This window comes from Nanorana parkeri, unplaced genomic scaffold (assembly GCF_000935625.1).
Source record: "Nanorana parkeri isolate BGI_ZX_2015 unplaced genomic scaffold, ASM93562v1 scaffold100, whole genome shotgun sequence".
Taxonomy (NCBI): Eukaryota; Metazoa; Chordata; class Amphibia; order Anura; family Dicroglossidae; genus Nanorana; species Nanorana parkeri.
The window spans coordinates 291,519-319,132 of record NW_017306368.1 but is presented as its reverse complement, the minus strand read 5'-3'; the positions used below and the strand labels follow the sequence as shown (position 1 = coordinate 319,132).

Genomic DNA, 27,614 nt, shown 5'->3' with positions numbered 1-27,614 from the left:
GTCTGGTCCATAACAGACTGCGCGGATGTGAACAGAGCCCAGAAATACTATAGGGGATACATTGGGATCCTTTTCTGGTCCGGTAACAAACCCTTCTCATCTGGGCATGATCCGGACATGATGTGAACAAGCCCTTATCCTGCCAGCTTCGACCTGAAATTAACAAATTTTTATGTGGTCTCAATCTTTGCACTATAGCCTACTGAAGTTAACTAAAGCGTGGAGAAACAAAACAATTTAAAAACAATACTTTTAATGGGAACACAATACTAACCATTGGAGGAATGAAGGAGGCTTAGCAGAGTGTCCAGAAGGTACCGGATAATCGTGCGCAGCTGTTCAGTTGAAGATGTATGGATAAGTTCTCTAGAATCATATTGCTCCCGCAGAGTTTTTCTGCTCATGCCAAGAGCCACCTTCAGTCTTTGAACAGCATGATAAGCCAGGTTCAACTGGAGTTGTAGTTGTATGCAGTCCTGGTAAGCCGAAAAAACTCTGCTGTCTTCTTCTACAGCTTTATCTGGTTTTCTCAGAAAATACTGTGCATTGTTTGCGCTGTTCAGTGGAGGAAGATCAATACTCTGGAGAAGAGTCTCTAATCGATGGCAAGCAAGATTATACCTGTCCAATGAAAACAAAAGCACTAGTCACATTGGTGTAAGAGTAACATGAGCAATAAAGCAAGTAATCCTAAAAGCATAGACTTTCATATATTGCTGCATATGCACCATGGCCCTCATCACTTTGTTTTCACTTTTTCTGCATCGCTCCAGCTGTGCAGCTTAAAGTGCCCTGTGCCCAAACTATCTACATATGGGACTATGAAGATTCTAGCAAAAATAAAGTAATGGGAAAACCAGAACAAGATATTAGTATCTGTGGTTTGAACTTTGACAATATATTTCTCTACAATGCCTATTATACAAAAGGTGAATGAGCGCTTATGTTAAAATAATTTTACTGTTTGTTTAGAATAGGATTTTTATTTTCTCACCGTAAAATCATTTTCCAGTATACAATTGATGGACACAGCTTGATGATTAGTAACCTAGGGGTTTTACTGCTGCTTAACGAAAGGGACACTAGGGACACAAACTGAAGTTAGGCCCCTTGGGACTATAAGTCCCCCCACCTTACACATACTTAGTTGTAGAAAGAAGTCCATGATTGTATATGAAAAAAAAAAAAAGTTAAAGCAAGGGCATTAAAAAGTTGCTTGTAGAATCTAAATCGGCACACAGAGCATCTGCGGAAGCAACCACATTGACCTTGTAAAACCTTAGCGAAATGTGTGTAGAAGACCAGGTCCTAGCCTCACAAATCTGTAAAAGCCCAAGAAACACTCACTGCTCTAGAAGAGTGGGCTAAATGTGAAAAGGAGGCAACCTTTGGGCCTGCACAATAATCTGTCAAATCTGGAAAGTGAACCTGGAAGCCAGAGAACCTCTTTTAGGACCTACATGAAAGAAAATAATCAGTATAAATAAAAGAAACAGTGGAAAAAAGTAAACCCTGATAGCCCTCACCACATCCAGGCAATGGGAAAAAAATCTTTGGGGTGAACTGCAGCTGAACACAGAGAAGGCAATGCAAAATTCTCAAAAAAAGTAAAAAGCAGAAATCACTTGGGGTAAAAGGAGGATCTTGGTCTCCAAACAACCTTATCCTTATGGAAGATCAAATGAGGCTCCCTACAGGAGAATGTTGATCAATGAAAAACCCTACTGGCTGATGTGATTCTCATAAGAAATCCTACTATAGGTGTAGCAATGCCAAGCTTGAAAGAAGGTCTCTGTAGCACTGACAACCCTAAATTTAAATCTCAAGACAGTGAGGGAGACCAAACAGGGAAAGCAACATACCGTATATACTCGAGTATAAGCCGTCCCGAATATAAGCCGAGGTACCTAATTTTACCACAAAAAAACTGGGAAAAAGTATTGACCCGAATATAAGCCGAGGGTGGGAAATGAGGCAGCTAATGGTAGATAGATACCAATAAAATTACATGAATATTTAAAAGAAAAACAATAACCTAGCTCTGTAAGTGGAAAAGGGGGTACAGGGCTACATATTATGTACTACGGATCATTTAACCCATTCATATTAGCAGAGGATAATTGTAAATCTATTGTTCAGTGCATTCTATATGTAGTATATAGTACATGTACATATAGAGTGCCTGCAACAATACATTTACAATGATCCTCTGCTAACATGAATGGGTTAAATGATCCATTGTAGTGGAGCCCTTTGGTACTTGGAACACAGACAAATTTTGTCAACGCTGACAGCAGGACTGTCGTAGAGTGAACATCGCTAGACTTAATGAACTCAGAAAACCTGCGCTCTTAGGCCAACTGGAAAGTCTTCAACTAACCAGCTTGAATCTACCAGTAACTGTTGATAGAAGAAACATTTTCCAATTTGCAAAAAAAAAAAAATGTAGCAGAATGGCAAGAGACATCCATTTTCCTAAACACACTAAACTAAGCAGGTGTGAGGTAGGAAGGGTTCTAGCCTCAAGGAGGCTCGCAATCAGTTTTCTGTGTTTAGTGTCCATTTTTCTTCTAGACAGCAACATAACCCTAGATTGATTATTTCATCATGCTGTGCCCCTAAAATGTATGACAGAGAAATATAAATACTTTTTATACAGTATGCATAGTCTGAGCACAGGGTCACTTTAAGGCTTGGCGCACGGTGTAATTGCAAGCCTGCTTACAGGAGTTGAACTCAGGGACTATAGAGTGTCTCCCACCTCCCCCTTACACAGCCAGTGCAGCTCAAGGTAGTTAACAGGAAAGAAAACAGGGATTGTTTTGTTTTTTTAAAGATTTTAGAATAAGCAAATCATATTATATTGTGCCATACATTAATTTGCACATAGATGACTAAATGTGTACATATTGTTTCTCTAACTATGCAAATACAAGTTTAGGGGTATGTTGATTTGTAAAGAGAAATAATATTGAATGACTACAAAACCTACCTGCACTGGATATCTTCCTGGAGAGCTACCATCATTGTCAGATGCTGGTCAATGTCAGGTTGACTTGCTGATTCACTTTCACCTCTGAGTGGGTCATGCATGAGTTTCAGTTCACTCTCCCAAGGTAAAATGTAGGTATGGCCGTAATAAAAGCCTAGCGGAATTTTGGCCCTGGCATTTGTACTTCCATAACGGCCAATAACAGTGATCTAGAAGCAATGAAATATCCAGTGAAAACTACATACATTTGCAACAGATGCATTCTCTTCATAAGTAAACACAAGTAAAAAAACAAAAAACACTATACACAAAACACTTTACATACAAGAGGGTGAGAAGATATGGAATATTATAATTTTCTGGCTGTTTGGTTGAGTTCTGTCCATACTGGTTCAAGACTGCATAGATAAATTGCTAGGGACTGTTACAAGTTAAAACACAATCGTCTCAGGCAGGGACTAATGTAAACGGTGAAAAAGTTGACTAAAGTTGTAATACATGTTGGACACTAAAAATTGATACAGGTAATTGAGAGTTGCACATACCATAACATTTCTGAACATAAAGTATGGTTATATTCCATCTCGTACCTCTCCATGTTAACATACGGAGCACCACTTGTTGCTTGCAGTTAATAGGACTGGGAGTTTTAATTCTACAATTTAGATCAAGCACCAGCAAATACAATGGTTCTCTATGTGCAGATATGTGCATGAGAACCACTATTTTAACACTGCATTACAATAAATAAGGCTAATTATTTAGTTCCTACTAATACACTGCCAAAATATTATGCAGCATTATAGAGAGTAAATACTTCAGTTTCTTAGACTTATGGAGCTTAATGTCTCTACCATACATGCGCAGTCACATACACCAGAATGACAAAAAACAGAGCCTTGTTTTTACTTACAATGGGAAGTTGGAGTGGACCACTTCCTTCAAAACATTTTTCAAATAGTTATTCACCTAAACAATAAATGCTTTTTCTTTGTCTACTGAGGGACAAAGGAAGACTGTAATCTTTGGGGTTAGAGTGCCACCTAAATGAAGAATTAGACACTAGCACAAAAAAAAAAAAAAGAAGTAGCCCAGGTAGTGTCCCAGCAAGATGAACACCTATTTCTAAGCTCTGCTGAGAAAAGACTAACTCTTTGCCAGCACTATTTTTTCATCAAACAAAACATTGCTGCTAGAGCTAAAATACTGCATCTAAGATAGCTATTCAGAGCGTCAGGGCCTGGACATAGCTGCAACCGTTGCAACCCTGGTAGTTCTGCCACTGACTCCAAGCTTCAGCTTGGGCCTTGGAGTGTCATGATCAGATGCCACTGGACATTGCAGGGAAACCCTGGAAGTGGCTTTCAGGCAAGGGCACATTAAGGTCCTTTCCAGACTACATCTAGTAAGTCCAGAGCCTGATTCAATGAGTAGGTCGTTCAGGCTGAATGCTGGTAGTTACCTCACGGTTTTAATCACTGGATGCTCCTAAATTTCCATTTTCTGCAAGTCCCTAGTAAAAGATGGGGTTAAAGCTGAGTGATTGAGCGCTAGTGCTATCTGCTGGGTAGAGTAAAGCATTTCCCAGCTGCTACTCTGTCTTTACCAAGAGCCACACAGGGGAACTCCAATCTTTGGTCTGTTCCTGCTGCCCAACTAAAATGACTAAGGTTACCACTGGCCATCTAACCCGTCAATCGGCTTCCAGAGTTTGCCAACTTTAAATGCAGCGGCCACAAATGATTTCTCCCCCTTCCATTCTGTATCAGAACTGCATGCAGCCTTCGCAAGCGTCATACCCTTAACCACTGAGGCGCTTTCTGATTTCGAGTCTCTCCAGTCCCTGCCAGACAAACCTGGCCCTAAGAAGTCACAGTCTTCTGCCATCACCCTCAAACTTAGAGAGCCAATTTGGGTTCTTATTGACAAAGTACACACCACTCTAAAGCTAGAAGATCAGCCTGTTGCTGCCACCAGTGCTGTTCCGAGTCTAAGGTCTTTTAGAGCTCCTAAGACAGCCAAGACCTTTCCGATGCACAACCTTTCTTTATGCAAACTGAAAACACCTAGACAAGATGCACATATTAGCCTTGAATCCATTTGAGGAGGACTTTGTTAAAAAAATGGTCTATCCCTTCTGTGGACCCAGCAATGTTCTGGCTAACTAAAGAGACCACTATCCCAGTGGAAGGTGTACTGGTCTTTAAGGACCCCATTAATAACCAGTTGGAGGCACTCTCTAAGCCCTATTCTCGCCGGCAGGTTCTTTACACTGTTCTAGCTGTGACCTTGATTTGCCAAATATTGAGTGCTGCCTAAGGTTAACAGAAAGAATCTGATAACTAGGGATGCATCGATACTGGGCATTTTCAGGAGTACTTGTGAAAATGCGCCGATACCAGCTAATTCAATTTTTTTTAAATCCGAACGGCTGCCATAAGGTCCCGTGCTTGCTGGGAACCTAGCAGCGCCTGTTTACAGTGCCAGTCTGGCCGCACATCTCCTCCTCCTACCCCTTCCCGCACAGCCATGGCGAGACCCGGCACAGCCCTGGGGAGACCTGCACCCGCCGTGCACAGCCCTGGGGAGACCTGCACCCACCTGTGCACCGCTGGTGGTATTCTGCATTGCTATATCATGTATTGCTGGGGTTTATAGTCCTCCCACAGCTTGGAGTCAGTGGCAGAACTACCAGGGTCGCAGCGGTTGCAGCTACGTCCAAGCCCTGGCGCTCCACCACTGTCCTAAAATCATTAGTCTGTATTGTTTTAGAAAAACTGTCAAATAAGAAAAAAAAAAAAAGGTATCGGTAATTGCGATTGGCAAATGGTATTGGCGAGCATTGGTACTCACACTAGGTCTCGGAAAAATTGTATCGGTGCAACCCTTCTGATAACTATTGCGATTGATCCCTTGGTCATAGGACATCTAAAGCAAACGGCTGTAGCCCCACAGCTACAATTCTCATGGTCTGTTGGAGGTTTCGAGTCTAATTTCCTACATAGTGTGGCTAAACTTTTGGACTGCAGAACGTTACTTCACTTGGTTTTCAGATCAAGTGAAGATCAATACACCCATGTATTTCAGCCTGTAAACAATCTCCCTTCAGCTGAAGGTTAAGAAAAGTCCTTTTTCATTACTCTACGTTAGCCAACTCAAGTCCAAATCCAAGCCTTAGGTTCCAGTACCTCCGCAAGGCATGAAGCTTCAAGTAAGAAATTTCATCTTCAGAGGGTGTGTCCCCTCTTTTGAAACTAGGGGCCATCTGTTAGCAGACACCTCTACATAGCCCTGACTGTCCAGCATCTCAGATGCTAGGGTACAGGAGATTGTTTCCAGGGGCTACAAGCTAGAGGTTCACTCAAAGCCGCCTTCTCGGTTATCACTTCAAACCTTCCCATGTCACCACGCAGATTAGCAGATCCCCAGGTAGCCCTATGGGGTCTTCTAGATCAGTGTGGCTTGGCCCAGTCCCTGTGGCAGAATATTTTCAGGAGTTTAATTCCAACCTGCCCACAGTTCCCAAACCCAAAGGATCTAAAAACTCTAAATGTCTTCACTCAAGCTCAGAAATTCCATGGGGAATTTACCAGATCTGTGATCAGGGAGACTTCCCAGCGTCTCTGAAAATCAAGAACATTTACCTACATGTTCCCATCTTGCCATGCACCAAGCTAATTCTTTGCTTTGCAGTGGGGTCCATAAACTCACTGGTTTGCCATTCGGCATCTTGTCTGCATCTCTATGTGTATACCAAGGTGCTAGCTCCAGTACTAACCTTGTTCCACTCTCAGGGCATTCCATTCTGGAATACCTAGACCACCTCCTTCTGGGAACTGAGGGCGAAAGGTTGTGGCAGAAAATATAGCCCTGACGGCCAAGACTTTGCAGAGGTTTCACTGGATCCTGAGCTTTCAGATATCAGTGCTAGAACGGAATCATCACTTGGGAGTAGAGTATCTGGGCCTAGCCCTAAGCACAGCTCAAGCCAGAGTTTTTCTCCTCAAGGGGAAACTTTAATCCCACTGCTCGCAGACTCTTACTCTTCCATCCAGGAATCGCCTGACTCACTTTCGCAAGTGTCCTTGGGTTCATGATGGGCTCTTTGAAAATGGCCCCATTCGGTGATGCAGTGTTTTTCCACCATACTTTTTGGAATTATAACCAAAAAGTTGAATCTAGGTCACATTTCCCCACATGCTTTTGACAGACATGCTGTACATTTTGGAAAATGTAGCCAGGCTTGGATGTTTTTCTTACTAAGAAAAAGCTCCCGTCTTGCCACTCTACCCTACACAACAACACTCTTCAAAAACTACCTTTTGCTCTGAAGCTATTCCCCTATCGACTTTTACGCACAAGGTTGCGTTCCTTGCTGCCATCACTTTTGGACAAAAACGTTTAAGACTTTCGATCCAACATGGGGACATCTCGTCCTTTTGGTTTAGGAACAGTGTAAATGTTTTGAATAAAAATCTTTTTCCATCAGCACAGTGTCAAATACTCCTTAGTTCAGAAGGTCTGCAAAAGCAGGATTAAGGTCTGCTAGGCTGAGCAGGGACACTGGCAGGTTGGACAACACAAAGCAGGGAGGAGGCAATAGTCAAAACTCTAGCTTGTAGCCTGTTGAAACCACATCCTGTAACCAGCATGCTGTCTGCCCAGGTATTAGCAAATACCAACAGATGTCACCCACTACAAAGGAAAGGTAAAGTGTCACATAATGCTGAACAGGACTTGTCTGCAGGCATGAAGGATTTAGAGGCCCAAGGTTTGCGGTTGTACTGGGCACCTCGCTCAGGCTTAGCTTTGGATTGCCAAGCCTGGGGAGAAATAAAATAAACTGATTTTGTCTTTACATGAAGGAGAAGATTTGCAAGTTTAATGCTTCGGCTTTTGTTGAGGTGGTACTCATACCACCCATGACGGTAATTATGGATTGTCTAGGGACACCAAAAAGACATCAACCCCCCAAAAAGGTTTTCTTCTTTCTACACTGCTGTTCTTCAGACCAACAATTCAGCCAAGTTGATCATCTTATATTTCACAGACAGGACACTCACTCGGAAGAGAAGACTGATAACATGAACTTAAGAAACTAAACCGTCAAAGCAATCATGTAGGGATGAAGTCAAAAGCTGTAAGTGCTCTACAACTAAAGTCCTTACGGACTCTAAAGTTTCCGTAAAGACTATAGCCAGATCCTTTGACATAAAGCTGTGCACATTCCTCTAAGGTTTGACAGACTGACATCACAGCTATGGCAGGTTTCATAGAAAGGGCTGCAATTTGGAAAGAACTTCCAAACATTGATCAGTAGGTTCCTTAAACACTCGAGGATCCTTAATAGGAACAATCAGTGTTTTATTAAGACAGGATATCACTGGATCCACAGAGGGAGTGGCCCACTTCAGAAGAAAATCCTCATCAAATGGATAGTAGTCTGAAAATCATTTGGGAGAAGTAAAATGGTTTATCAGGAGTCTCCATACAGAACATGTTAAAGTAAGGCATGTCATGCACCAGAAATGTTTTGATAGTCTCGGGGCCTTTTGTGGATTTCAGACTGGTAACTGTACTAGTAGAAGCAACAGGCTGTTCCATTTTAAATGTGACTCACACAGCATCCATAAGGAGACAATATGGTATCTAGGCCTAAAAAGCCAAATCAGAGTCTCCGGGAGAAAATTAATTCATCAAGAATTTGAGACGCTCTATCAAACAGTATTCCCGCAGCAGAAGAGGCTCAGAGGCCAATATAATTGCAGTAATGAAGGTGGGGAAGGGAAGAGTAGAGGACTCGTTTAAGAAAAAATGTAATATCTTCAGAAAAAAAAAACAAAGAAGTATGGCTACTAAAGAGGGGCGACCTTTATTTAAAAAAAGACATTGATCTTCCTAGGATACTACCACAAAAACTCAAGCCTGCTGGGAGGGGGGAGTGATTATATCTGGGTGGCCAATGGCCTGCGTGCCATATCCTCCTTGTAGGTGGCACTATAACCCAATCATACCAGAACTGAGTCCTGTGTCCCATAAGGATAAAGAAATGCTATTATAATTATTCATTACCTTCATGAACCTGCAGACAGGGGGTGGCAACAAGTCGTGTAGTATTAGTGAATGGGTACTGATATCAGTTGCAACCACTAGTCTTCTGCCATCCACTTCCTCGCCCAAACTCCAAATATCAATAGACAAGGAGGCCAGATCACCACAGGTGGGAATGAGAATATCTGTAAGGAGAACAGGTCTGCCAAAATCCAATGTCACAAATCTCCTGGCACCTAAAGCAAAAAAAAGAATTACAAAGTAATTTCATAAAAACATATTTACAAGAAACAGCTCAAAAGAGGAGAAAATAATGCATTACAAAACGTTATAAACTGAACCAAAGCATAGTCGAACTCACCAGAATGCATTCTTTCTATAATAATAGACTGATGAGGAGGAGGCTGCAGAAAATGAGAGGCATGAGAGATCGCCAGTGCAAGACCTGAACCCAGCTGATTCTGAAGCACAGCAATAAGGTATGTTAGAACCAAGACAGACACAAACCATGTAAAACATTACTGCAAATACAAAAGGTGACAAAGCATAAAACCAAACTACGCATTAATATGTGAAAAAGGGATTTCCATGTTTTAGGACCCACTATGTACCTACCTGGAAAGGTCCATCTCTTTCACCTCCATAAATTTCAGGAAGTCAGAAGCTGCAATTCAGATGCAGTTACACTGAATGATTTAACTGACATTGCGAAATATTATTCGCTTTTAGCAAGAGGCGGCAGAGCTCCACCATTCAGTAACTAGTCATCTTCTGAAAACATGGAAATGCCAATTACAAGGAGTTCCACAAAGAGACCCCAAAATTAAGGTTACTGCTATCAGACAGAAAGTCAAAACATTTATAGCCTCTGAATAACATTTAAAAGAAAATGTAAATCGTTTGTAAACCCAACTATGGCTACCGGCTGGAATACTCATTTCCTTTTAGGAAGGGGAAAATTAGGATTTTTTTAACTCTCCATAAAATGCATTTCTAGTGCATTTAAGGACACAGTTTGGTAATAAGCAACCTAAGGCTTTACTGCACACTACATCAGAAATGGAACATAGAAAATAAAATGGCCAGCCCCATTGAGGCTTTAACCCTTCCCACCTACCCAGTTTTAAAAAGCAGTCCAAAGAGAGAATGGCATATGAGGGGAGGAAGAATAAAACCCTATTTTCTCTCTGGTCCATTAAGGGACACAGCTTGATAATGAGTAACCTAGTGACTTCCAAAAGCAGTCAAAACTGTGGGGTGGGCATAGCTAAACACCACAGGCAAACCAGCCAAGACAAAAAAAAAAGAAGAGAAACACATGGGCATTGAAGAGCTGCTGCAGAACCACTTCAAGCTCATTACTTTGATAGACTGCAATCTCAATACAAATAAGTAAACTAAATGTGAGATTGGAGTCTATTACGAGAGCGAGCTTGGAGCAGTGGTTACTTTACAACATACATGGGGACCATGGGGAATCACCGCATGAATGCAGAAATGATTTGAGTATCTGCAGAGTAATACACAAATAAGGTACATTTTTGCGAATAGTTAAAAGGTGCTTGAACGCATTTTTAGGTTTTAACTCCTGGGTTTAGTGTCACTAAGACAGCACCTAGTGAACTGCTGATACTAAACATGGTAACTGTGAATGTCTGAGCCTTATGCTTTTGGACATGGATGAATAGTTACAGGTATCATGAGATGGGGTCATTGGCGGCTATAAAAAGCTGAACTACTGAAACACTAAGGCCTTGTTCACACCAAATGCAGAGCAGATCCGCTCAGGTTTCTACACACGCAGTGCAGTGGGTTGTGCCGTGTTTTTGATGCGTTCCGGGCCGTTTTTGGTAAAAAAAAATGTTTTGTTTAACTGCCTCCGGGCCGGCCGTAGTAAAAAAATGGCCGGCCGGGAGCTCTCTAGATCTGAGCGGGCGTCTTTAGACAAGAAAGAAGATCCTACATGCGGCACGCAAGCGGGAAATGGCCGTTATTTAAAAACAACAGGCAGCAATGCCTGTTACCATACAAGCGATCCGCCGGCTGTAGAGCCGGCAGATCGCGTGTATGGGGTGCCGATCGGTTTTGGGGGGTCCTAGGTGACATTAGGGGCCCCCTGATGTCTGCATAAAGAGGACCTGTCACATATTTTGCTATCACATGGCGGAGTTTAATTAGACCCCGTATGCGATAGCTATAAAGTTTAGTGGAAAAAAAAAGCAAAGCCCCCCCCCCCCAATTTAAAGTTACATATAAAAAATAATTTAAAGTCCCAACCCATACATACATGCATGCAAACATGCGTCGGGGGCGAAGAGATGATTGCGCCCATTACATATCGCTGTGAATGTCGGAGTTAGAGCAATAAGTCTAGGGCCAATCAATCACTGATAAAAGGTGCCCATACACCTAAAAAAACTGGGCAATAATAAATGTTTCCTAACAATGTAAAAAAAAACAACTTATTTTTAAAAAAATTTCTGTAATTTTTCCTAATTATAATAAAAAATAAAACCCGTAGTGGTGATTAATTACCACCAAAGGAAAGCTCTATCTGTCCCCCAAAAAATAATTTCAGTACAGTGTTGCATGACGGAATAAACGTCAGTCAAAGTACTGCAGCGCTGAACACTGAATAATGGCCTGGCCAGGAAGGGGGTCTAAACACCTGGTCTTGAAGTGGTTAACATGGGCTTTCAGTGCGCTCCAGGCATTTACATGCGTTTTTGATGCGTTTGCATGCGTTCCAGAGCAGGTAAAATAGGGCTTGCTGCAGTTTTTCCACCTGCTCTGGATCTGCATGCTGCGATGTGAACTGGAGCAAAAAATACCATTGGAATACATTAGACGCAGTTCTGATCCGGTCTGCAACTGCTCTGCTCCTGGAACGCGTTTGGTTTGAACAAGGCCTAAGCAGATAGGATCTTCTTTCTTGTATACGAGCGTCAATCTCCGATATTTAACAGTTGCGCAAAATTTTTTTAACATTGAACATTTTATTAGCCAAAAACCCACAAATTGCAACACAAAGTGCAAGCAGTAAGGGCGCTTAAAAAAACAAAAGCTCTTTATGACCTCTCAAGCTGATTTTAATGTGGCTCATGCCGAAAGAGGACAAAACAAAAAAACTCTCTAGAGCTGGTTTTAGTAAGTTAACAGATTAGAAACACCTGCTGTATGTTTACATCAGAGGCCTGGCAGGCTGTCAAGATGTGCCCTCTCTGAAATTTAACTCACATTTCTCTACAATACTTATAGGCACAGAGATGCATGAAGTGCAAGTTCTGGGTACAAGTTCACTTTACAAAGCACAACCTCAGAAGTAACAAAAAATATTTAAATGTTTAAAAACAAACGCTATAAAATAAAATGTGAAAAAGTATATCCGAGTATACCAAAATATATCATAACCAAAAGGAAAACAAATCATGCACTTTGAAATGTATAGGGGTTTATAGCATGAATTTACACCCTGATTAATATATGAAAAGAAAACAGTTTTAAATTTGCAAAAGAATGAAAACAAAAAACAAAAAACATTTACCCCTCTAGGTTTGTTAGCATTCTTTCCATGTGAAGTCAAGATAGCAGGCGGAGAATCAATGACTGTGCCCGGGAAAAGCTGAGCCAGCTCTGCATTGATGGCAGCTGACACTGCTTCATTGGGTGGAGTTAGAGGTGGGGTCATGAAGAGAGGCGTTGTTTTTGGAGTGGGCGGAATGACATCAGATGGATGGATAAAGAATCCTGGAGCAGCCACTGGATTGGGAGGCACAGAGTTGTGGATAGGACCTGCAGCTGAAGCAGCTGCAGCAGCTGCTGCTGTCGTCTGGTGCAACTTGGCCTCCAGTTTTGCCTTCTGGAAAGAATAAGCCATTAAAAAATACCAAACCAAAAGTAAACATGGACAGTAGCTCCTAAAATTAAAATAAACCTCACATTATCTGTTATTTAAATAAAAACACGTGCTTTGAGAAGCTTGTATTAATTTACATACTCTAGCATTAGCCGTTTTAGCCACATGAGTAACATATTAGGAGATCTTGTTTCTGGTATTCACTGTGGCTACTGAAGCATCATGTAAAAAGGAAGAAATTATACTATATCAATATATACTAGGGATGCACTAATACTAGTATTGGTGACAATACTGATTATTTGGGTTAGTACTTCTACTCGCCCAAATGCTCCAATACTTACCTCCGATACCAGAACTTCCGGTCAGTGCCGAGGGAGCATGGAGCCAGCTTCTTTTCCAATCAGGAAGCCCGGTGGCACGTAATAACAGTGATTGGTCAGGAAGCCGAGAACAAGTGAAGCCGTCTTCCTAGCCAGTCAGGAAGCCAGGAGGCAGGTCATGACATACTGGCCAACTTCCTGATAAGCTTGATTCCTAGCTACACTTATTGGTAGGAAGCATGTCTTCCTAACCAATCAGGAAGCAGGGCGGCACGTCATGACTCACGTCCCGGCTTCCTAATTGGTAAGGAAAACACACTGCCTAGAAACAAGTGAAGCCGGCTTCCTAGCCAATCAGGATGCGGGTCATAACGTGCCACATTGATATAACGTTGATATAACGACATAACGTTGATAGGCAGCCTGACTGTACGGCACCTCATGACTCGCCCGCATCGCTTCCTGATTGGTCAGGAAGCCAGGCAGCCTCGAAAAGTGAACTCTGTTCTTTTGCTAGAACACAGGCATCACAGGCAATCAGGAAGCCGGGCGACAGATCATGACCCGCCGCCCAACTTCCTGATAAGCAGGGCACAGGGCACCAGTACTCGGTATCGGCGGGTACCGAAAAAAAAAATATCAGTACTCGTACTCAATACCAAAAAAACGGTGCATCCCTAATATATACTAAGTTAACTATAGGAGTGATGTGAGGACACTGGGATTATGTAACTGCAAAAAATTTACAGCATTAGTATTTATAGTGAACTCCTCTTTGAAAGCTGCAATGAAAGAAAAGAGTTTCGACATCATGCCATTACTCTTAACTGTAAGACTTATCACATTTATTACAGAATAATAGGTAAAACCTATTAAGGAACTAAACTGATCTTTCAAGTCCTTCAAATTTTATGTAAAGTAATTTTTTTCTGTATTAGAGTAGAGAACAGCTAGACCCTTTGTCAGGTTTTTGTCACTTGGACAGAAAGTAAGGGAAAATCCAAAAATATTGAGAAACCTATGTTTATACTGTCGCCTACAAGAGAAATGGACACAGCACACAGAAAACTGAAGGCCAGCTGTCTAGAGGCTACATCCCCTACCATCTCACACCTCTTTGGTTTTAACAAGCAGTCTAGAAAGAAAACAATAGCATATAAGGAGAGGAAGCGGTGTCTCTGAATGGGCAGAGACATTTTTTCCTGTAAAATCCTTTTCTGTTTCACCAGTAGGAGTAGGTCACTACGCACGGAAAAAAAAAAAAAGTATAGCCCAGAGCACGTCAAACTGATTGGTAGTGGAGCTTCCTCCATGGACCAAATGTTCTATGTAGAAAGGAATGCTGTTACTTCTGCCCAGCCCCTGAGGTTGGCACCTCTAGACTTTACTTTCGAAGGAAGAGGTAGAAGGACTTCCCAGCAATGAGCAGAACCACCTCACTAGTGAGGCCTTGACGTGCCGCCTCACTCCGATCTGCCTGTCCAGCGATTAAGCAAACTTGCCCAACTTGGTCAGAATCTGTTGTGAAGAGTCTATGTGTGAGAAGTCAAAAGTTAAACAGGGACTCAGACCTAACACCTTAGTTTGACCTATACCCAGGATCATGGCCCAGGTACTCCTGGCAAAGAGATTGAGGTAGCATCAATTTATTCTTGTTCAAGACCCAGATGTATGCCTTCAAGGTATGCATGTGAACTCCAGGCTGACTTCCAAGATAGAGTGATATCCCACACTGTCTTCGTAAGGTTAGGACCAGAGGTAGAACTTTGGTGAAGATATAGGAGGGGATGATGCTAGGTAGAACGGGAAAGACTATAAAATTAGACATTTCCTGATGCTCAACAAAACTTTCTTGGGGTAGGCAAACTGGGGCATGCAAAAATGCATTCTTGATGTCGATGAATGCCAGAAAATCCCTCTGATGTAGAGATGCTACCACTGAATAGATGGACTCCATGTTAAATTTGTGGACTTTGACAAAGCGCCTTGGAGGTCCAGAATAAGTCAAACAAAAAAAAAACAAACCACAATGCCCTAGAGGAGTGGGCATTAACGGGAAAAATTATCAACTTTATTTCACAGCTCGAAGATCTGCACAATAACAGCAGATCTAAAAGAAAGATAACCACTTTTAGGAGCTTGACAGGAAATAAAAAAATAAATAAAAAATCAGTCTGCCTAAAAGGGGCAAAATGAAGAAAGGTAAATGAGAAAAGGTAAACCCCGGTGGCCCTCACCATATCCAGACAATGGAGAGAATAATTTATGCGTTACCAGGTGCCGGACACAGGGAAGGCTACACAATATCTTAAGAACGTGAAAAGCACAAACCTTTCGGGTAAAAAGAAGATTCTAGGTCTTAAAACATTCTTGTCTCTACATGACAATGCTGATAACTCAAAAACTTTTATGGCCAAAGTTATAGCCACAAGAAAGGCTAGTTTACAGAATGGCAATGCAAAAAAGGTGTCATGAGTAAGTTTGAAAAGAGGTCTAGGTAACACTGACAACAGTAAATTAAAATTTCAAGGTTGAAGTGGAGGCCTAATAGGGAAGGGGGGGAGGAGGAGAAGAGAGATACGGGACCAATTAGCAAAAAGACAGTGGTGTTCTACCCTTAACTGCACGAAAAAAACATGAAGAAACCACAGAAACGCACACCAGTGAAAATAAGTCATATATGTTCGATGGAGGATCAGTCGTTGAAATAACAAATATGGTAGAGGGTGTGGGCCAGCTAACAGAAGAACGAGGTTGTACTACACTCTCCAAAACGAGTCAGGACTTTGAGAATGACTGAAATGCTCTAGGTTTCTCTCCATGGAAGTGGATAAAAGTTTCAATACGTGCAATGCAAAGATTAGAGTATACTGATCCCACAGCTACCAGGGCATCCGCTGTGTCTGCCATCGGGTCCAGCGTCCTGGACACAAATTTGTGCAGCTTCTTGTGGACCCAACATGCTAGGAAATCTACATCTAGCATTCCCCAATGCAGACAAGTTCAGGAACAACTCCAGATGGAGACCCCATTGCCCCATATCCTGATGTTATTAGCGGGGGAAAAAAAGTCTGCCTGCTAGTTCTCAGGAAAGACTACCTCCATAATTTCTGCAAAACTCAGTGTCCCTTTAATGATTGACAAATCAACAACAGGGACAGAGACTAATCTAACCTGAACCGGATGACCGTTCACTAGGGGGTCCAGTGATTTCTTCAAGACGTACTTGGAAGTTTTTATTCCCTCTGGATACCAACAACCCTAAACAGGAGAACCAGGAAGTAACCCTAAACCCAGAAGACTGGTGCACCCAATGACTATATTCCAATGAAAGGGGGAAGCATGCCCTAGAAAAACACAGACAGAAGCCACCATGACAGACATTTTAGTTTGAGGATGTAACCGATCATCTTGTCCTGAGGGATCTGATATTCAGTTTTTGGAATGAAATTGAGCAAATGGGACCGATGTGAAGGGAGATACCATCAATCCCAGCATGCTCATGAAGCTCCGCAGGGAAGACCAACTTCCGGAATCCAGCGTGATTCTGCAGTTTTGTCAACTTTTCATGGGAAAGAAAGGTCTGCATCCTTGTCACATGTGGTGTTCAGAGAAAGAGGGAACTGCTCTCATAGCAATAGATTGTCCAAGTATTGATGACTGCAATGTTTCCAAGGTGAAGATGATCCAAAACCGTTTCAGGGACCTGTGCGCATACATTCAAGACAAGGCAGAAAGGAAGGGCCACAAACTGAGTGGCTGTCACCACCATCAAAGAAAAGAAATTGCTGATAATCTGGAAAGGTGGGAATATGTAAATGCACCCAAGCTGGAAGAATGGGAATGACAACTTCTTGGTTCAACGATTGCCAAGACACAGCAAGAGATGAAGCAAAAAAATCAAGATGGAAGACAGACAAAAAACTATTTAGTAACCTTCGCATACAACCTCCTTCACTGACTATGTAAACTGCCCAAACCTCCACAAAAGTCAGCTGAAGGCGTCTCCTCATCTAGGGAAGGGAGGCATTCCACTTGCTACAAAGAATCCTCTGGAGAATCCCCGAAAGAATCAAAATTAGTTATCTCTATGTAGATTCCACTGGAGAAGACTGTGGTGGGGTTTTAAACTCCCGTGATCAGAAGGAGCAACAACTTGCACCAACAGTCCTAAATCCTGCAGGTGGTTCCAACTAGGACTTTAGGAAGCACAGTGGAGAATTATTCCCTAACCAAACAACCTTTAAAAAACAGAGACAAGTAAAAAAGACAAGAAATTATAATGGAGGTTCGGGCAGAACACTGTAGGGACACCCAAAGAACATGTGTACAACCTGAGTGCAACAATAAAAAGGAGGGTTTTCACACATCCTAGCAAACAATGCCCAGCCTGATAACTTATATAAAAGACTATAGGCAAGTCCAATAGCAAAAAGGAGAGATTTGAATTCCCTCCCTTACTGCCCAAACAGTTACCGCAGCTATAGCGGGCAAACCCACATACATTGCTTCATTACAAATTGGATGAAAAGGTTTTTTAGCGCAGCATGGCCTGCTAATCATCCAGTGAGCCTTCCAAGAAGGGAACAAGTGAACTGACTAAGTTCTCGCTCAAAAACTCTGCAAGAAATCCCCAGAGATGCTAGCTGATCCAAATAGCGAAGTCCTGTGCTAATTGGAGCACAGACAGGTTTTCACTGCCAATAAGCAGGACTGTCACAGAGAAAATCTGTATACTTAGCTTACAGGTTTTTCCAGTTTATTAACTAGAGAGACTTGCAGGATTTCCAACATCTGACCTCTCTGGCAATATCTGGCATCTGAAAAATCTTACAATTTAAACAAAAAAGTACGCTTTCAGTTTACTATGACTAGTGTCCGTTTCTTTAAACAGCATTCCTCCTGTAAGGAGGTGACTGAATTGGTCTGCTGGTAAACTAGAAATCCTCTTTTTTGTACTCAGTGACATTTACATCATCAATACAGTACAATTTAAAAGGAAATCCCACAAGTTGAAGTTTGGAGTTGAGAAGCACTAAACTCAAACACTTCATTAATTCAAGATTTCATTGGGTTGTTGGCACTGAATATTCTCAATCTTTAGTTACATATAGAATAGTAATTTATTAATCTGGAATCAAGTCAGCTATATTAGGGCTGGGAAGCCCTTTTGTCTAAATTGTTCCCTCCTGACTGTAGATTGGAAACACACGAGGTGACTATCAAAACTGGAGCAGAAAGGATCTGAAGCAGTTGCTCATGGCAACCAATCCTCTTTCATTTTCAAAGCTTAACTGAAAAAACTGAAAAAACTCGAGAAGCTAATTAGTTGCCATGGGCAACTGCTCCAGACACCGTCTGCTTCAGTTTTAATAAATACCTCCCAGAGAGGAAATGGGGGAAATCAAGCACAGATATCACCATACACTTAATAATGGGAATTCTATACCTTTCAGAAAATCTAGTCTACAAACTTGTGTTGGACTGGGTGAAAGATAATGATCTTCTTTATGCTGAACACTGGAATTACAGGTTACCAAGAGTGACAGGAGTTATGTACCCGAGGGGTTCCCATTAAAAGAACTGCAAAGAGTGTAGCATGGTTATATTTGAACTCAATCTTATAATAGTTAAATTTGCTTAGATATGTCTGAATTTGTGGTGTAACTTATGGATCCAACAGATTGATTTACTGTATGTGCCATAAACATTATGTTAACTAGTTCATGTAAGCAGGTGTGGCTGGACAAACCAGATCAGAATGGTCATACTACAAACATATTTTCCAAGATATGCTTTTCTTGGAGCGAAAAAGACTGCTTTTTAAATGTTTTTGACTGTATAACTTGATACAGTTCATGAATAGGAAATAATACCAACTAGATAATTTTACGGGAAGGGCTTGCTCTTTGTTCAAAAGGCAATAGTGCAGGGAACAAAAGGAGACTGCGGCAGGATGCAGAAAAACGTCACAGTGCATGGAAACATGCACCGATCTTTTCAGCTGATGGAAAAACCCATTTACAGCAATGTGGATTTGGCATGTAGAGTGCAGTGATTGAACATTGGGAAAACGTCCTCCCACCTGTTGTTGAAGCTTCAGAAGCTGCTGCTGTTTCTCTTGCAATACCTGGAGCTGCTGCTCGGCTGAAGCCATGGCATGGGAGAGCGACTGCAAAGCAACCTGAGCTGCTGAGCTGAGAGCAGTGGAGGCTTCTCCCACAGTCCCAGCCGATAGACCACCCACTGCAGGAGTTACACCAAACGTGCTCACTGGCATGAAGCAAAAGAGAAATAAACAGCATGTAAATAAAACCACTATCTAGCAGAAGTTGGTTAAAATTTGTATAGCATGAAGAAAGCTTCCTCTTAAATATTTACAATAGGCTACAGGTTCAAATCCACTGCCTAAATTACTTTTTAACTCGCTTCAAAAGTAGCAATTAAACCTTTACACTACGGCCTCATTCACACTGCCGCGCGTATACGTGCGTATTGTACCATACGCAACACATGCAAATAAATGGCTCCATACACATAGCCGCGTATGGAGCCGTATATTTGCGTAGCGTATATATGCGCAAAAACAGAATGGAACAGATGCGTCCGGGCAGCGTATGTCTGCGTATTTACGCGCACATACGCACGTACAGCACATGAAAAATTCCATTACGAGTGATGCATTCTGGGATTGCATATACGCTCATATATACGTGCATAGACGCTCGTATATACACGCAGGCGCGCATATACAATTTTGCTTGCGTTGTGTGTGAATGAGGCCTACTACTTTGCATTTACTCTTGTAACAGTTCTGTATTTTCTGTTTTATATTATTTACTGCAATGTAGAATCTGAATACATTTAAAGAGTAAATATTCACTTCATGAATCACAATATTATTTACACTAACAGAATATCATTGCTCCCAAAGATTACCGCAACTGATCAATAACTGAAAAATATAGACGCTTTCACTAAGAAAATCCCTTCTGAGACCATGCTCTTATGGAAGCAGCTAGTTCCCAACTCCTGTGCGACATGTTCATTCAAGGGGCAGTGAAGTGTAAGCCTACTGAATGATTGTCCTGGAACTAGCATGAACCACATGAGTGAGAGGGGCTGCTTCCACAACATTCTGATCACTCAGATGATTTGCTGCAGGACAAAAAGGCTTAAAGAAAAAATACACACAGTATAGACATTAATACATAATATAAACATTAATACATCATTTGTAATATATATTTACCAAGAGGCATGATGGAGGGGTCTAGGGCATATGCTTATCTACATTATTTTTTGACACCAATTTCAGGTTTCAGACTTTGCACATCCTTTTCTCCTTTCACAGCAGTGGGAAAATGAGCAACATTCAACTCAGGTAAAATAGGCTGTAGGCTGAAAAGGTAATGCAGGGCTTTCCAAATCACTAAACCAGGGATAGGCAACCTCGGTACTCCAGAGTGGCATGGAAAGACAAACATGACTGCCAGAGACAATGTGATGTGTAGTTTTGCCACAGCTGAAGTGCCACGGTTGCCTACCCCGGAATTAAACTATTGTAATCGGGACGTGGTAGAATCTGCGCTTTACTTCACCAAACATTCTTTGACAATATTTATTTACACACACGTCTGTTGATTTCATTTCACTTAATGCAAGTCAGCAAGGATGAACCAATACCATAGCTTATGACAAATGATGTCAACACTTATTAACCCGTTTTGATTGTTCTGTGCTCTCACGGGGGAGATTCATCCGTTCTCTTGGTAACCATCCGCTCTCTTGGTAACCATCAGACAGGAAGTGGTGGGATATTCAAATTCATTTTACAGCTGTAACTAGAATAGGTGTCCCAATGGGAAGCACAACCCCCACTTTCTGTTCTGGAGATGAATCTCCAAAATAAACATATGTGAAAACATATGTAGTATTTTATTTTTAAATTGTATTGGGAAATATTACCTTAACTTCAAAATATGACTATGTATGACTGAATAGCGGTATTTATGCTGCCTGTTTCACATATGCTGCCCATCAAAGTAAGGGGGCACATGTGGGCAAGCATAGACTATGACCATGGTTCTCAACTGGTGGGTCGCCACGTGCCTTGCACTGCACTAGGGGAGATGCTCCTCAGCCCCCTGCTAGCACAGCTCTGTCAGCTCTCCCACCGAGAGGTTGAGAGATTGTTGTCTGTGGTTTAGTGTCTGTCAGGGTTTTTGAGGGCCCAATCAAACAAGTACAGTGCATCACACAGTACCGTGCGATTAACGCACTGTACCACACATTCTTGTGTGAGGTGCATTGCCATTCATTTAAATGGCACCCCATACGCACCTTCCACACTGAAACGCACAGTACCACAATGCTGTGCTTTCCAGTGCAGTGTGACTTCTGTCACGACTTATTGACCAAGGAGAAATGTGGATCCTCAGGTTACACAGGTTGAGAACCGCTGGACTAGGAGATCCACACAGCAGGTCAAGCGACTCCCAGCTGCCTTTAGAAAACTACAAGGGGCAGATACAGGCCAGTCACCCTGCACAAAAAGAGAGCAGCAGGGACTGGTCATTATTATAGGATACACCTACACAGAGGCAAAGTGCAAGAGTTGTTTTATGCTGCACTGCTACACAGATCTGGAAGAAAAACACAAAGTAGGCCAAGATTCAAGCAAGAATGCACATGCCCTTTGAATTTAAACATTATTTCTTTAGCGAAGTAATCAGCTTAAGAAAAAAAAAAACGGACCTTTCTGAATGCTAAAAACATTTAATTTAAAATACTTTAAAGCCAATAATACAAGGGAATGTCTATAACACGAGTATACAAAAAAATAAAAAAGCTTATGCTTAAAAAGTAAAGAAAAAAATGTATATACCAGTGAACGTACTTGCATCATCCCTCTCTATTCTGGTTCCGTCACTGGTAGATACGCAAGTAAAATGCAATGGTTCTACCTCCAGTAGGCCAGTCAAAGATGTAAAACTGCCCTCTGCAGCTGTGCAACTGTTAACTTTTCCATTACCTGTAAAGATATTTTAACATTAGTAGACCAGATGAGAAACACACAACTAGAATAAGGACTAACAGAATAGCTGTATGCAACAGGATCAGATAAACTCACATTCAAGAGCTACTATAGCATAGTAGAAGTCTGTTACACATGGACACTACACCAAATATGTCACATACTATACAAAATGATTTTAAAACCAAGATCAACGGACTCACCTAGGAGAACATCTGAAAGGTCAATTTCATCGGACTGTATACTGGAGCTATTGTTGTACACATTTTTACATGAAGAGCCGCTGACTTCCAAATCAAACAGTACAGGATCAAATGGAGAATTGTACAGCCCATATCTGTGGCAAAACATGCATTGCAAGAATCAGAATTTAAACTTATTTATATATAGTAACATACATCATAAATATGGAAAATGACAACGCTGCTACATAACACATACGATCCAATAAGTATGTAAATGCAAAGACTTCTTATTTCTGCATAAATCAAACCATACAATCCAGCAAATGCAGGAAGCAGGTCTGTGGACCTTTTACCTGACAGTCAGTAAAGGAAAGCCAATGTTTGTGTACAAGAAAAACAAAAATAGAATTATATGAATGTAAAGCAGTATTTCATTTTTTTTTTTTTAAATGGAACAAAACATAAGTAGTGCAGACACTGGACTAGTTACCTGGTCTGCAGCAAAGCTTCCATAGGTGTAAGCCGGTCCTGCAACTGTCTTGACACAGCAGTAAGAAGGGATGCACAGGTTGTGCTACAACCAGCTAGATCTTCATCTTTAACATAATTTAGCAGTACAAAATACCAATAAACAGCACCTACAGAAAGAAAGAAAAAATGAGAGCAAGCAAGAAACTAGTGATGTGGCGTAATGTGACAGAAAACAAGATTATACATACCTCCAGTGGCAGAAGAAGGCAGATATGTCATGTTCTCCAGCAAAGCCTTCAAAAGGACATAGCCAAAGCCTTGTTGATTTGGATCACATTTGCCATTGCTACTTGGAAGAAAATGTCAAAAACCTTTATCATACAATGCCCGCAAAGGATTGTTTTATGTAATTACTATCTTGTATATGAGTAACACATTCTGCAAACAATTATGCCAATTTCTGTAGCCGTAATTTCTTTTTTTTTTTCAACCTCTAGCATCAATTTTTTCTTAAATACCCAACATTGAAAAGTAGGCAGAGGAGGGAAAGTAGGTCCTTATCTGCCTACATGTTCCAGGTTACAAACTATTAACACAATAGGGCCAGGATGACAGTCACGCAACTAAAATGTTAGGTAGAGGTCAGCAATTGCAGCCTCCGTATTTTTCATTCCAGGTGTACTTAAAGTGGAGTCTTGATCTGAAACATCATGGGCAGTATGACACTTCAGCTATAGAAAGAGGAATGCGGTCATTTTACACCTTCAAACAGTTCATGTATTCTGAACACACACAAAAAAAAGTGCTCACCTAATACACAGAGCCAAGAATCGGGCACATTTGTGGGCAATACTTCTTCCAGCCTCAAAAAAACATGTGCGAACAATATCAGAAAGACACTTCCGTGTTTTAGACAGCAGGCTCTCTTTTCCTTCCCTTATACTTAAAAAGGAGAAAAAAAAGTTAAAGGATTTTTTCGAAGTTTGAATTCTTGAAAGTTATAAAACAAACAAAAAAACAAAAAATCAATCATCATATTCAAATCAATGCTTTAAATTATAATATACAGTCCTCTTTTGTACATGGAGAGCATACACTAGAAGAGTTAACAAGATTAAGGGCCCGTGCACACCCGATGCATTAGGTTGCACAGGGAGCACAGTCCTGCATAGATGAGGCAAACCACCTTGTTTACAATGTAGTTGCTACATGCAGTCATTTCTTTCACCGCAGCATGTTGAGACGCAGTATGCTGTATCACAATGCACTGTGGTGAAATTAACTGTCACTTTGTGCCACACTGGCACGGCTCCAAACACACGTTCAAACCAGCTGTGTTGGAAAGCAGATGGTGGTGGGCAGAGTCCTAGGAATTATGGAGAAGGCAGAAGTTCTTTAATCAGGCTTATCTGGATACAGGAATTTTGCAGTAATGTATTTTTTTAGTTACATTGGGGTCCCTTTTGCTCCCTTCTGCTTCAGGGTGTTAAAGCGAGTTGGGGAAAGGTAGCCTATTTAAAAGAAGAACTCTGGGATTATTATTGAAGGTGACATTAAAGTCAAAAAAACTTTTTTTCCCTCCCCCCAATGTTAATTAAAGCACTTACCTTGAATGATGTCTCTTAATCCGATCTTCCTCTTCTTTCCTGTCCTTTTCATCTGTCCCTCCAGCGCTGCGGCGGGTGTCCGATCCAGCGCTGACTCCTCTGTCCTTGCTGGCACTTCCTGTCCCACGGAGTCTGCATGCGGGTGCACGTGTCCATATACTTACCTTGCGTCTCTCCTCGTCTCCTGGCCAAAAATCTGAACTGCACATGCGCCTGCCCCAAGATGATTTGCAGCCGCCCAAGCATTTTTGGATTTTCAGACAGGAGCGCGCGGCGAAGACAGGGGTAAGTTTAAACAGCTTTTAAAGCGTTTAATTTAAAAAAGAAAAACTTTTTGCATATATCTACTACTTGCTAGCAGTAGATATATGCAAAAAAAACGTGAGGGTTTAGAAACCCTTTAAACATACCCTAGCAGAGGGGCAACCTGGGAGGACCCGCACCCCCAAACTGCAAGGGTTAAGTGCTCATTTTGGTCTAAGGGTGCACCGAAAGAAGATATATTCACCTAATCCTCAGTCCTGTGGCATTCATCGCTCTCTTTTCCACTGGGGCTATGGTATGTCCCTCTGTGTCCTCACATCTAATGCAAGTCAGTGGACCTGCATTATACGTGATGACGTCAGCAGTCCTTGGACTGCCGGAGCACAGGGAAGAAGAGGCTGCAGGGACTGGCCTAGCAGCCAGATGGGACCAAGGATCAGATGAGTTTACTTCCTTTATTTGGAGCACTTAGACCAGGGGTCAGCAACCTTAAACACTTAGAGCCATTTGGACCCGTTTCCCACAGAAAAGAAAACACCGGGAGCCACAAAACCCTTTTGACATCTAAAATGAAGATAACACGGCATATATCGTTTTTTACCTTTATGCTATTTATAGCATGTATATAGGTGTATGTGTGTTTAATAACGCACTGGACTCTGGACTTACCTGAGACCCCACAGAGCCCACCTGTGACCCTGCAGAGCACACCATAGATCCTGCACAGCCCATCTGAGACTCTCTATGGAGGGCTCTGCAGGGCCTTAGATGGGCTGGTCACCGGGGGGTCCCTTTCCCTGTACCTCCTCCCAACTCCTATTACCTGCTGCTGCTGGGGCCTGGCCTCCTCCACCCCCTCACCTGTCACCTATGCCATGCCGCCACTGGTACAGCTGATATTCATATAAGAGGCCCCCCAGGCTGCCCAGACCCCTCACATGGGTACCGGCTGCAGCCCCCTGATGGTGGTGTTCTATCAAAGTTTGTGACTACGTTACAATGTGTGACCGGTGATATGGTCACGCATTTCAATGTAATCCCGCCCAGTTTTTTGACGCTGGAATATGTGACCGCCAATAGGTCAAGCATTCCAACGCTTTCTCAGCTGTTCCAGGGCAGATCGGCATCGCAAATCGTATGTGCAGGAGAACCAATCTGTCATGGAACAGCTATTCGGTCCTGAAATGTCACTTCTATCTAACTGAGCGCGATCTCACATTCCACCCCACTCACAAAGTCGGATAGAAGTCACATTTCAGGACCGATCAACTGTTCCAGGGCAGATCGGTTCTCCTGCACACATATGATTTGTGATGCCGATCTGCCCTGGAACTGCTGAGAAAACGTTGGAATGATTCCCCTATTGATGGTCAAACATTGTGCAGTTACACCCGGACCTGGGCGTGGCATGTGACACACACGTCTCTTCCGGCCACGTCCCTAGTAACAGGCGGCGGGAGGGGAGGCGAGTCACAGGGCTCACAGCCTCAGGCCCTGGCGGTAGTTCCACCCCTGGACAGGGAGCTGCAGCAGAGGGATGAAAGAGCCACATGCGGCTTTGGAGCCACGGGTTGCTGACCCCTGCCCTAGACCAATATGAGCACTTAACCCTTGTAGTGCGAAGGCATGGCCACTGCAATGGTTAGTCTAATCAAGTGTTTTAGTCAATGGCATTAAAGCTTCACAAACAGAAGGGAAAAGAAATGTGCACAAGTGTAAACTGGATCAATTTATGCTAGTAAAATGTCTGTAGTAGATGTCGACAGCAAATTGAGTCAGAACATGCCTTTTGCTTTAAGACGTGTGTCACTGTAGAAGCAGCCTCCCGAGATGCCTAGACAAAATATAGTTTTTCTCAAAGCTTGAATAGGTAAAAAGGCCCATCCATGCACCCCACTTAGCAACAACCAGGTTTGCTGACACACTAGTGAGAGAAGGGGACAAGAAACGCCCATTCGCCACTATAAGGAATGGCTTTGAACAGTGCTTTAACAAAACAGTCCTGTAACAAAAGGTACATCGACAGCATGAAACCAAATCCAAAAACTATAACATGTAAAAAATGTATTTCTCTATGTAAAAAGAGAAGAGAGCCCAATCCTGACAGCTACCTACACAAGACATCCTGTATCTTTTTTTTGTGTGGATACGTTTATCACTGAACTCACTGGATATACAAGTCTTATATTCATGATTAGTAACCATACCTGCCCGGACCATTGGAATGTACACCTGCTAACCAGCAGAGGATGTCCAACACTAAGCTCTGTGCATGTTCACTAGCCAGTCCATCGTCTGTCTCTTTACAAAGTGTATTCAAAAGCTTCTCGTGAAAGTCTGAGAACTGCAGCATGGCACATCGTTGTACTCTTAACAAAAAAAAACACAAAGAAGAGCAAGACAGTGTTTAAATATTGAGTTTTCTATTTCATAAACAGAGCTTTAGACTCTATGCCCTTTAGTAACCAAACATGCATAACTGAAATAATTACACAAAAGTACCCACAACATCCAAGCAAATTTCAAGAGGAAGACTGGTATAATGGAAAGTAAGAGCTTGCGTTTTTATTCCGGCTCTACAGACTACAAAATCCCAGCAATACATTACATAGCAATGCAGAATAATGCCATCAGCTCTGCATTCAGATAACCTGGTACCATGGCTGGTATGAGGATGTATGATCTTCAGATAGCATTGTGCCGTTGCTGGGATGAGGACTAATGATCTGCAGTAAGATAACTGAGTACCGTGGCTGGGATCAGGAGAAATAATCAAGATATGATGCAATGTAGCAGTGCAGGAACAGAAGATCTGTACACGGAAAAAG

General features: G+C 42.0%; 1 protein-coding gene across 1 annotated transcript in view; it reads right to left on the bottom strand.

Moving 5' to 3' along the window:
• BIRC6 (baculoviral IAP repeat containing 6) overlaps positions 1-27,614 on the bottom strand; it is a 258,916-nt gene that overhangs the window by 163,070 nt on the left and 68,232 nt on the right. Inside the window, exons 20-31 of the mRNA XM_018552891.1 lie at positions 26,994-27,155; positions 23,726-23,857; positions 23,164-23,261; positions 22,935-23,082; positions 22,463-22,596; positions 22,110-22,256; positions 19,308-19,495; positions 12,588-12,902; positions 9,405-9,504; positions 9,065-9,279; positions 2,993-3,201; positions 275-621 (exon numbers count right to left, since the gene is read on the bottom strand). Of these exons, the coding sequence (XP_018408393.1) occupies positions 275-621; positions 2,993-3,201; positions 9,065-9,279; positions 9,405-9,504; positions 12,588-12,902; positions 19,308-19,495; positions 22,110-22,256; positions 22,463-22,596; positions 22,935-23,082; positions 23,164-23,261; positions 23,726-23,857; positions 26,994-27,155 (2,195 nt within the window). The remainder of the gene's footprint in view (positions 1-274; positions 622-2,992; positions 3,202-9,064; positions 9,280-9,404; positions 9,505-12,587; positions 12,903-19,307; positions 19,496-22,109; positions 22,257-22,462; positions 22,597-22,934; positions 23,083-23,163; positions 23,262-23,725; positions 23,858-26,993; positions 27,156-27,614) is intronic.